General features: G+C 46.8%; 1 protein-coding gene across 1 annotated transcript in view; it reads right to left on the bottom strand.

Annotated features, from left to right (window-relative positions):
- The window catches only part of LOC144477149 (uncharacterized), a 63,065-nt gene that overhangs the window by 35,186 nt on the left and 15,296 nt on the right, over positions 1–12,583 (bottom strand). The window contains exon 2 of the mRNA XM_078194636.1: positions 963–1,108. Coding sequence (XP_078050762.1) covers positions 963–1,108 — 146 coding nt within the window. The remainder of the gene's footprint in view (positions 1–962; positions 1,109–12,583) is intronic.

Below are 12,583 nucleotides of genomic sequence, written 5' to 3'. Positions count from 1 at the left end.
ACACCGCTGCCGCGATTCAACGCGTTCTACAGCGTGTCCAATCAATTTAGCGTACCTCCGGCGTATCCGCCACTTACGCCGCGCGGCGAGCCTGTGTCCGCCTGCTCGGGGCCTGTTGCGCGACTTCATCCCGCCGCAAGAAGCATTCAAAGAGACCCATTATCGCGAACGCCAGGCAATAGGAGCCTGCACGTTTCCTCGTAGCCGGCTCGGTTTCAAATAAAAACAGATCCTTGATGAATTCAAGAATTGGCGGCCGACAAGAAAGAGAAACAGCTGGCGTCGACAAGATAGAGAGTGCGAGAGGGGAGAAATAACGAAAGATAAAAAGTGAGAGAAAAATGGAGAAGAAAATAGAGAGAGAAATGTAATGAAGAGAGGAAGAGTCAAAAGACTAGAGATAGAAATAGAACGAGCGAGGGAAATCGAGAGAGAGGCACGCGCATGAACGCGATACGTTATTTTGACAAGGCGCGCGTGCAGCATCGCCGTGCACGGGGTACAGCATTGTGCGTGGACGTCCGGAAGAGCGTGAATATTCAAATAGCCTGGGTACCGCGATCGTTTGGTGGCTTGCTCTCGCTACGTGGAAGTCACGAAGCAGCCTCGGACGAGAGTAGAAACACGTACATGTAGAAACCCGTTCGGTCGCGTGGCTCGCCCACGCGTTGCACGTGTGTGCGTGCACACGCCGGGTTTCGGCCGCTTCTCTCGGATAGCTGGCAAGGTCTTCGATCTTAACGATGAACCACCGACAGGAACGCGTCGATGTCTCTCCTTGTCCTCGTCCCTTATTGTCGTCGTCTTCGTCTTCTTCATCGTCGTCGTCGTCGCCGTCATCGCCGTCGGCGTTCGCCCTACGGCCGCAAGCCTTATCTCTCCGCGTCGATGGACCTTATTATCGGCCGGCCTGCCTGCAACCGGCAACCGGCCGTCTAATGCATCGTCCGATTGGCACTTACGTTTTCGCGAGCGTCCTCACGACGACGTGCGATGATACGGTAGGCGGCGTTCTGTCGATGGAGTTGTACTACCGCTCGTTTCCTGACGCGCTCATTTGAATCGGCTTCGTCTACACACCTCGGACCATACGCACTCACTGCTAGACCTGGGCACGTACACGCACGCATAAACGCCGTGTATAGAAAGTCCACGGGCTCCGACAGGCAAAGATAACTGCCCGAGTCTGACGTCACACTGGGTAACAGATGATCGGTCAGAACGGCTGACGTGGCATCGAACCTGAAACGTTAGATTTAGATACTATCTGTCCACGTGACACTACCAGTTTCTTGCGCGAACCTAGTTTTCAACTATTTATTAATAATTCAAAGATCGAATTGAATATTGAATACAAAACACCATTCATATTTAACCAATTCTAGTTGTTTTCTGAATGTTAATCATTCTCGTACGTTCATTAACGTCGAGCATGAAAACGTTTCAAAACAGTGTGGGTTGTACATCTTGCCCATCGTGACGCCACGTAGGTAATTCCACTTTTGTCTAGAGAGCATTGTCTGAAGCCGTGTTTATGGTTATACACGTGGTTCAGGGACTCGGTTTACCGTCGGATGTTTTAAAGATCGCTACGACGTTACAATCCTTGAAATAAATTCGTACAGAACGCGCGTCTGCATTGTTCCCGGTTTTCTAAAGTCTGCTCGACGAACAATGCTGCGTCCAGCACAAAACAAATTATTTTTTACAAAAAAAGCGTAACGCTCGTGTAAATTGAACTCCCGACAAGGGTAATAAGCAATTATTTTTGCGCCGGCCGGTGCTTGACAAACAACGGAGGCCGGTTTGTTTCTCGGCGACGCTTACTGTTAGAATTCATCGTCTCGCGATAGGGGATCCCGCGAGTAAGTCGAACATGCCCCGCGGTTAGGTCCGCGCCGGTCGAAAGGGGTTCGTCGATAGTTATACGGACTGGGCTCGTTGCTCCATATAGAAAATCGACGAACGGTGATCGTCGTCGGGGCAATAAAATGCTGGCAGTATGCGGTCCGCGCGTACCGGCACGATCATTTTCCCGGCGCTGATATATACTGGTACGCTTTACTACCGTGGTAGCAATATTATAGCATATAAATTCCTGCGCGGCCGCTGCCTATGCTTCTACAGATATAAATGGGCCACTTCAGCGGGATGTCGTTCGCACGTAATGACGCCTCCGAGGCTTACCTACCAGAACACAATCCTCGACGTGTCGTTTCGATTCCGAGAACCTAAAACACAGACGCCGATTTTCCCACAGCTCGATTTGGCCACGGCCCCGACGGGCCATGTGTCTCTCAACGGTGTTCGTAACTCCTTTAAACGCTTCCGCAGTCTATCTAGGCTTATCCCTTTAAATCTCTGCTATTCTAATATGTTCCACGTGTTTGATGCGTCGATCAGAAATGTCCCGTGACTGATACGATTTATTGTAGAAGTTAGTAAGAATTCTGATGAATTATGGTCAATGTAAAAGATTGATTCTTACTTTGGTTTCTATGAAATTATAAAATAACGAATAGTTATTAATAATCAAATTTTAACAGGTTTCTACTTTTTGTATATAACCTAGAACATTGACAGATTTTAGAAAATTGTGCATGCTTCATGGTTACAACTTACCGCCGGACTCCACGCAGTGTAGAAATGTTCTAATTCGATCATCTTGGACGGAGATAAAATGTATTTTCTCTCTCCATTGCGTCCGCTTTGTGTACGTCTTAATCATTGCTGCGACAGTTGTCCAAAATCTACATTTTTGTTGCAACCGGTTCTCTGTTTCTCTACACATGAAACAATGCTGTTAGCCGTCGCTTAAACTGTACACTGAAACTGCTTTGACACTTCGTAAACACGATTTAAATAACACTTTTATTATCTATTCGAGGAGCGTGAGACCTTCCTTTCCACAATCACTTCGCCATTTTGGAAATTAAATCACGTGACGAAAGAGTTGCCTGCCGATCATTTGATATCACGTGATCGCAGATTCCAAAATGGCCGTGGAGGTATAGGACGCCGTGGTGAGTGCTCCTCGATTAAACAAAAAAAAACGTATTAACTATTGAAATTTCAACGTTGTTTGATTATAATATCTTAATTTGGATGTTCTAGAGCCTATTTGTATCCAGTTTGGCGAAGTTGGCGGCCGCCGTCGGTAAGCTCGCATCATTTCCATTTAACTGATCCCTTTAATCGTCGGACATTTAAAAATGGCGGATTACCCAGTTTAAGCCTATATCTTACAGAAATTTAATTATCTCCAGCTTTTTACTGCCACATGCTTCGACAATAGTATTTTAGTTCATCTTTTACGAAAAAGCGCTAAATCTTGACATTTAACATAAAATAATTTTTACAATACCTGATATAATCTTGTGATCCCTTTAATCGTCGGACATTTAAAAATGGCGGATTACCCAGTTTAAGCCTATATCTTACGGAAATTTAATTTTCTCCAACTTTTTACTGCCACATGCTTCGACAATAGTATTTTAGTTCATCTTTTACGAAAAAGCGCTAATATCTTGACATTTAACATAAAATAATTTTTACAATAGCTGATATAATCTTGTTATAATCTTGACATAATTCCTGAATGTAGTAGGGCTTCAGCACTTAGTAGGGCTTATAGAGTACAACAATTTCATTTGGTCCCCCGCTGCAATGTCTTTGTTTTATTGGCAATTAATTTAACTATTGTTTAATTGCACATTCTACTTTGGCGTGTTCGCCTATGAAACTCTGCTTCACAAAGGTGGAATACTTTATCTAAGTAATGTACGAAGTGTAGAATATTCTCTTGCGGCTATTAAATGGACGGCGATACTTCCTTAGTGTTGAAATAACTGTTGGAATGCCACAGAGTTATTGCAGCGGCTGTATTTCATCGCGTGACGTGGATTATAACGTGTATATAGCGCCATTTTTAATCTTGATTGCTACACGATTTTGATCTCTATTTCTTACGCTATCGTCATTATTTCTGAACTCTTCGCAGCATCTTGGAATAGTATTCTGTTTGTTACTATCACGGGGAATGTTTCATGAATCACGTCTCGTTGCTTTTATTGTTAAATAACGTGCTTGCGCTCTAGACGTTGAGTACTATCGATGAATAATATATTCAGCAATATTATCCTTGTAGATATGAACTATTACGCAATCATGAATCGCCCAGGACCATGATATAGTTTAATATTATATACATATCTATAGATATTACTGTATTGTATTCTACAGGGTGAGTCGTTCAACTCCATTTTGATGGATTTCGGCGAAAAATTTGAAACCATCCATGCGATATTTTTAGCTTACTGAAGTTAAGGGAAGGGAGGGAGAGATTTTTATTGCGAATCCTGTTTCTCGAAACAATTTTTTTTTTCGCGCAAAGATTCGGCGTCTATTAATAATCGCCGCGAATAGAACACGTCGATGAAAACCGATGTCCATGGAAATAGCGGTGTCTGTGAGAACCGATGTCTGTGAAATTATGCCGTCAATGAGAACAAGCAAAGAAATCATTCTCCGTCAAGTGGAACGGAGCCGTACAACATCGCCCGGCTCGGAACGTCCGCGGCCGTCGGCAAACATACGCGGGATAACGGATAGCCGAGACCACGGTTAATGGAGAACGTTGGGTGATCCCGCGAACCGGTTAATAGAGGCCCTACTGTACTTTGCATCCCGTCTCGAGAAATGTCCCCGTTAAGGCGTCGAATAACAAACAAGGTTCGGCGGGCTAGGCGTCCGACGGCGCCGCGCGCGCCCGGCATTTTTACGAGTATTGCTTTGCGCTTAAACCGAAGACAATTGACGCGCCGTGCCGCGCCGCTTCGGGCCAGAAGCGTTAGTTTTACGACCACCGCGAGGATAGGGGCGGGGACGCGCTCCCGTCGGATGCATCCCCGCGTAGATTATGATTTCTGGCAACCGAGCGGCTCAAGTTCGCGGACCTGGAATGGAAAAGAAGCAGGACGGTTGGTCGCGGGAACGAAAAGGAAAGAGGATCAGGGCCGCGGACGGAGGAGGCAGGTGGAGGAGGAAAAAGAAAGCGAAAAGCAACAAATACGGTCCGTTATCTCAGAGCCGCGTCGTAAAAGACACAGGAGTTACGACGCGCCGCGCATCCAGCGGCTGGCCAATTGGAAAATTTCTTTTCGGCTCACCCTTCTCTCTTTCCTTCTCTTCTTCTCATTCTTCTTTTCTTTCTCTCTCTCTTTCTCTACCTTTCTCTGTTGCCGTCTCTACCACCTCCTTTGTCCATATTCTCGTTTCCTGCGTGGCCCTCCACCCACGAACGATTTACGGCCGAAGTGAAAGACACTCGTCTGTCTCTTGCCACTTTTATACCAAAGTGAGCATCGGTCGAGACGCTACTTTACATATTTAATGGCATTCCTTCGGTCCTGTTCGGCTTCGATTAGCGATTCACAAATCAAACACACTCCACACAATTTTACCTCGACCGCACTTTAATCCTTAGAGAGAACCTTGTATTAGCACTGAACAATTATAACACACGATTCACTCGCGTATTCAATGAAATAGCATTACAATATACATACGTAAGAGCCTGCGAAATAAGAACTGCGCCTCGCACGGCGGCTCGGGCGAAACTAAAAACCATCGACGGTGAGAAACATTGCAACAGTCCCTTCGACCTTTTTAACCGCGACGCTGCCGAAGACCAGGAATCAAAACAAACACCCCATACACTCGCGCGACCATACAGTATCGAAGGCCACCAACACCATAGTTTTTTGTGTATACCATTCTCAGAAACGAATCGCGGAAAATAACAAACTCTTATGGGTGATATTTTTACGCCTCAGTTTCGACTGTTTGAAATTGCAAACGTTACGAACGGTCGACAATATTGAAGTAACTTGGAACGATGGCAAAGCGTGTTAGATATGGAATCAGGATAAAAATATGAATCATCGATAACAGTGAAATATTCTTGTAAAAAATGAAGTAATAGTTGTTGTTTTTAACGACGGCGAGAGAGCAGGTTCCGTGGCTAGTTTCAGTAGCCCGTCTACGAACCGGGCCCCCCGGTAGGCCCATAGGAGAGCGTCGTTCCGTTTCTCTTCTCCTCTCATCGCGCGGGTACCGTCGCGTTCGCGGCTTAATAAGCAGTAAAACCGTTGTCCAGCTATGCGGGGACCGCGGCCGGGCTCTATTGTTCGGCGGGCGCGGGTTCGTAAAACAAGGACACCGAACGAAACCGGGGGATCCGAGGGTCGATCCAGAAATGATTCGCGGCCGCGATCGTATCTGTCGCTCCCGGGAAATTTACGGGACGACCGAGCTGGCTCGAGCTTGAATGTCTTCATCGAGCGGGAGCGCGCGGCGTGAGACGATCCTCTCGATCCACGGACCCTGGATCGGCGCGGCACGGCGCGCGAGCCGCCGCAACGGTTTCTCGTTCTTCCATCGCGGCGAATAACGATCCGGGATCGTATCGTTCGCCGCGGTTGATAAACGAGACGGTCCTTGCTCCCGCTAGCTTCTTGTCCGTATTTGTACCGCGACACGTCCGGCTCGCGCAATTTTGCAAAGTTGCGGATCGCATTCGGACCGACACGCGACGCGGCGCTGCGGTAATTTGCTTTAATCAGAGTTGGACGTTTGGCCGAGTTGTTTCGAATATGGGTTTGTCGGGGATCGTTATACGGATGGATACTTCGTGGTCGGATGGATTTTGTTGGAGTAAGAGTTTATTGGAATATTTCTTTCTTAGACGAATGCAGAATTTTATAAAATAAATAAGACTTCGCTCCTTTAATTTTAATTAAATCAAGCACTGTATCCCGACGAGCTCGTAATCGATACATAGAATTAAATTAAATACATCTAATTAGGTATAACTGGAAAGCACCAACGGTATCAAATATATAATTTACTGTAATTCAAAAGCATAGTAAAAATATTCGAACATTCAATATCTACTCCAAAGAAACATAATTACGAGAGATGATTGTGATACCAGACGTTGAGATTGTCCACTTGAAGACCGTCTAGCCGCATTCGAAACCAACGAACGTTCAAACAAACCATACTAGTTTATGGTCGAAATGTCCAATGAACTACCGTCGAATAGTCTCTTCATTACGGGAACACTTTTGTCGAACCAGTCTTTTTTGGTTATTTCAACCGACGCGAAAATACCCCACTGGGCGACGGCGGCGGCCCGGTAATAGGCGTTTCACGGTTTTTAAACGCGCCGCGTGTATAAAATTTGCCCGGGAGGGTAGGGGGGGAGGAGGACCCGCGGTTGTTTACTCGTTCGAGCGTTTTAATTTTATGTCCCCGTGTGCCGGGGGAAATTAAGGGCGTCGAGATTCCTACCGGATACTTGTGCGACCGCAACGATTGCAATAAATTGTACCGCGAAGGGCAACTTTCTCCGCAGGGGTACGCGTAGGTGGTTGTCGAATATCGCTTCGATACTGGTTTCAAACGAGCAGGAAGCATTCGTTTCGAATACGTGGCTCGATTTAAGTTTCTTTTTCGAACTGCGAGACCGTCGGCGAGGATTCTCTCTCTTTCTCGTTCTCTCGTACGCGTTTTTTTTTTTGCTTCACGCTCGAGTCTCGCAGCGCTCGGAACCGCGTCGGCTTTTGAACACGAAACCGTGTTAAAAACCGACGAAAAAGAGGGCATTAATACGTCTGTGTTTTCATAAATTTCAAGACGGCTCGGTGTCCGCGTTCCGTGCCGCCCGAACGATCTCGGCCGAGCCGAAGAACACGGCGCGCGCACAACGCCGATCGTTCCAATCATCCCGGGAATCATGGCCGCGGCCCGAACAAGTCGCGCTCTCCCCGATCGTAGCAGTCTTCCGGGCATCCGACTCTCGTGAGCCTACGAATCAGATAATTTCGCGGCGCCAATTACCTTATCGCGAGAAGGGGGCAAGAAAAATCGGCAGAAACGTGATAGAGATAAAAGGGGGGGAGAGGCTGAGAACTTCATTTGCCGGGGGGAAAAATCGGCCACGGAAAAATGCGCGGAGAGCTGATAGCCGCCTGAGTATTAGAGCCGTGCAGTCGCTGCGGACACTATCTGATGGGAATTTGCATCTTCCCTCTCGCCTCGTTAAAAGTGCTCTCGCGTAGAATCCGTTCGGCACCGGATCTTCCGATCAGAAACGATCCCTGGTAGAATAGCTTGAAGAAATCTGTCCTGGACGCCATTTCTACTTTTTTAAAAAAATAATCAGTAGACTACGAATTTTTATGTGAAATAAAAATTGTCTACCTCGACTCCCAATTGCAGGAATTTTTTTCTTCTTTTTCTTCTTTTTAAATTTCTTTTGCATCTATACATTTTTCACATAAATGCATCGAATCTGCGATCTACTAATTAGGATGTTCCGGTAATGGGATGGGTACCCCATCGCCAAAATTTATCTTCAGTAATTCGCGGCAATAAATTGTTTTACGCGTGGGTTACCCGAGATTCGACCGATTGCACACGAAGGGTATTTAGTCAGCGGAGGCGCTCTCCTTCTCTCCGGGTCCTTTCTCCCTTCTTCTCTCCGCGGAGAAAGAAGAAGAAAAATCGTGTAGAGCCTCGCCTCATTTGTATCAAATCTCACAATAGATCAATCTCGGGCATTCCTCATTTAAATTTCTTTCCGCAATCGCGCGCCGCCATTATTCAGACGCGAGACATTTCTGACAAGCACGACCGAACCCCGAAGATGGATAGAGCGGGCCGACGCGACGGTTAAATCTGTTGTCCGGCCCGCGCGAAAAATTGGGACAAGAAAAATGGCGGTGGATAGCCTCGCCGTAATAAACCTGTGTACCGTGGACATTATCTGATGGCCATTTGCATCCACCTCTTTCTCTCGCTCCCTCTTTCGGCTCCTTTCTTCTCGTCTTTTTTTCCATTCTCTTCCTCCCTGTCTCTCGACCAGTATCTTTCTCCCTCTTCGCTTCGATCGCTTTTCATAGTTTTTATCTCTCCCATAGTATCCGTGTGCAATCAGGAAAATAATTCATTTTATCCTAAATGCATTTTTCAAATTTTCGCTACAGGCTTTTTATTTCTTCTTTCAATTAATGACGAAGTTCTATCGTTTTAATTAAATGGTATCCGAAGACTTTTAACACCCACTGTATATCTTCAATTTTCTCCCTCTCTCTCTCTCTCTCGCTATCTCTTTCTTTATGGCCTCCTGGCAGTAAATAATAAAGGGGTATATCAGCGGCCGTAGATGAACAGACTCGATCGGACCCGCAGTTCGAACAGGACTGAACTCGAGTAAACTCGAACACGGTTTGTCCGCGAGTGGGCCGCCAGCGGAACGCGTTCCACCGCCGCTGCATCCTTCTGCGCCTCGCACCTGCATTGTACTCTTTTTTCCAACGTACTCTTTCAGCCGGCGCGCGACTCCGCAAACGACAAATTATGTACTCCCATTTGCATATTTGATACGTGGCTACAACATCCTCGAGGAAACGACGCAGACGTTGAGTTACGTTACCGCGCGCTACGGCTTTTCGCGTCGCCGCCTCTCACGCTTTTCCACCATGGAACGGTACCCGATTTTCCCGTACGCTATGGAAAACTCGGAATCACTGTGGTCGCAATTTATGGTTGCCATAGAGGACCGGAGGAGCTAGCTTTCATTCATTATTACTAGGCTGGCTGCGTTAAATATTTTATATACAGTATTAATAAGCTTTTCTGAACTCTCCACTGGTTTTCTCAAATAATAATAATAAAATAATTATTCTTACATTATTTTATAATTATTTCCACGTCTTTGATCATTTTTGTCATGCAGTACTTTTTGCTTTTAAAGGGAAAATTCTGAAGTAATATTTTAGATTATATTGTACTCCCAATTGTGTCTGTCTCTGATTGGTGTTTCTTTACGCTAAAAAATAGTTTAATAAATACCACAGAAATAAAAGGAAACCGGTGGTGCGCGTAGAGAAAGCGTTACGCAATAAGGTATAACTTAATCGATAAGATTCGCGCACAAAAGGGGAGACAGGTTATTTGAGCACAGTTTGGAAAAACGAGCTAATCGAGCAATCGATTGATTAGAGTCGGTCCTTTCGTGCTCTGTGTAATATAAAACCGTGACCAGAATATTCGATCAGCCGCAGACATATTCCGATCGGACGAAGCCTAAATCACTCTCTCCGGGCAGGAATCGTTGCCGGCCAATGTACATACAGCATTCCACGCATCGGGCTCGTTAGTCAACGGGATCGGGAGGGGGGAAAAAAAAAAAAAATCAGGCGATCGCGCGGCTGAAACCCACCGCGCTGCCCTAATAGTCCGCGCCGCGGAACCAGTATACCCAAGGATTTATCAGCGGTGAACGACCGTGCCAAATTATCGAAATCAAAGACCGCCATTGAGCACTCGCTGCGACACTTAGCGAAACCGTGCGGCTAACTTTCGTCACGATTCGCAAGATAAGCTATCTACACGTGTTAGAGCATATCGGCTGTCACGTATCGATTAATTTCGTTCGTGCACGGCTGGCCTGGCGTTCTCGTATATCCGTACCGAGGAATCGACGGAAAAACGAAGTCGATGCTCGCGCGTTGCGTTAGGCGCATTGACAGCTGCCGCGCGGTACACGGCGATTGATAAAATAGGGTAATTGGCAGGATTGACGTCGCGGATTATTTTTAAGGTGTACAGATTCGATCGCTGGATAGGGAGTGGTTTTGATCCCCTTTTTAAGGAATTATTGTGGTATACGATAGGAAGTATTTTTATCGTAAGTCATTTATCGTAAGAGCGGAGAATAGAAATTAAGTGAAAATAAATTGCCGGTTTTAATAATTCTGATATCTTGAAAATAGCGTGACGGTGTTATGAAATTGTTGCAATTCTGAATAATTTGTATCGAGAAAATTGGTTCGGCGTGAAATGCAAAATGATGTCGGACGAGCGTGACGCTGCTGACAAACGCGATTCCGAGGCACCGACATCGACGCACACTTCGATCGCGCAATTACGCGGATCGACCGGGTTGTCGGGGGAATTTCCGCGAGAGCACATCTCTCTCTCTCTCTTTATCTCTCTTTAATCCCATCCGGCGTTCTCAGGCTCGCCGACGATGACGCGGGCAGATTGTAAACGGCGATGGGAAATCGGACTAGTAATTCAGGTAGCGACGGAAGAAGCTCGTATCTTAAGTCGATCGATGTCGTATCGCGCGGCGTTTTATAAATGGCGCCGTCTTTGGAGCGGTGGCTCGCGGGTGCCCCCCGGTCCCCTATCGTCGATCGCGATCCCACCGCGATTTTTCGATCCGCGGCTAGATCTGCCGTGCGCCGCGCGGCCGACACGCGGAGAAACGACAAATTGTCCCCGGTGCATTTGCATATCGAACGCGTGGCCGAGAGCCAGCCGGCTTCCGTCGAACAAACAGACGTGAATTGCGACCGGTGAGCCGGATTAGATCATATTTGGAAAACCGGTATGGACGCGGAACGGGGAAGAAAAGCGGCTCTCGCGGACGCAGAGAGTTATGCAGCCGACTGTTGGCGAGCGCACGCGCGAAACGTTCGACGCACACGTGGGACGCTCGGTTCGAACACGCGCGAGTTTTCTGCCGCGCCATTGTACCCGCTTTCTCTCTCTTTTCTCCCTCTCTCTCCCTCTCTCTCTCTCTTTCTCTCTTTTTCTCAGCTGTTCGTTGCTGTCTCTCTTTTCTTTCTTTCCATCCCCTTTCCGCGTGGAATACGCGCCGTAAAAAGCACAGATCATAACAACTTCATTTGCATAATTCACACGTGGGTACAGGATGCGTGCGCTCGCAAGATCATCGGATACAGTGCGCTACAAAAGTACGCCAGCCTCCTAAAAACTGGACGGCTACTTTAACCACCGGTTAGAAGAACCTTGTCGCTAGCTTGCGTGTCATTTGAATTAAATCGAATAAAATACTAGGGCGTTCAAAACGGGGTCCGAATATTAATGCGAGTCGTGCATGCATTCCATATAGAACAAATCATTTTTCTCTTAACGAGCAATATATTCAGACGTACCCTCAACTCTCTACAGTTAAGTAGTGACTCTGAGGTACCACTAAAAATTGTCGTGTCACGTTTAAAAATAATTATAGTACTACTAATATTAGTATATACTATACTATAGCTGTAGAAAGTGAAACAGTCGCGCGAATCATAAAATTAAATTATAAAATGCTCGCCGTCATTTATCGAGACATCGAAACGCCGGCAACGACGGTCTTTAGGCTAGCCGCCCTCCTCGTAATCGATTCGCGACTCCACGGAGAAGTTCGCGCGCGGCCGTTAAGCACCCGGGGATCATCCTTCTTATCTCGCGTTATCGCGCGGTCGCCGTGCTCGCTCTATTATTACCGGGCCCGATCGTTGTTGCGATCCGCCGCTATTAATATCACCGATACCGGTAATATTCATACTCGTTAAGCCCGGATTAGAGCTGGCCGGTGCGCGGCGTCTCGTCGGAGCCGGTGCCGCAGCCGCGTGTCCAGCATATTCCCGGCTGGCAGCGTGAATACCCGGATAAATTCAATCTCGTGAATCCATTAAGTGCGACGCACTTCTTGGGGCCC

Source organism: Augochlora pura, chromosome 11 (genome assembly GCF_028453695.1).
Source record: "Augochlora pura isolate Apur16 chromosome 11, APUR_v2.2.1, whole genome shotgun sequence".
NCBI classification, from domain to species: domain Eukaryota; kingdom Metazoa; phylum Arthropoda; class Insecta; order Hymenoptera; family Halictidae; genus Augochlora; species Augochlora pura.
Note: the sequence above shows the minus strand (reverse complement) of the source record. Positions and strands in the feature narration are given on the sequence as shown.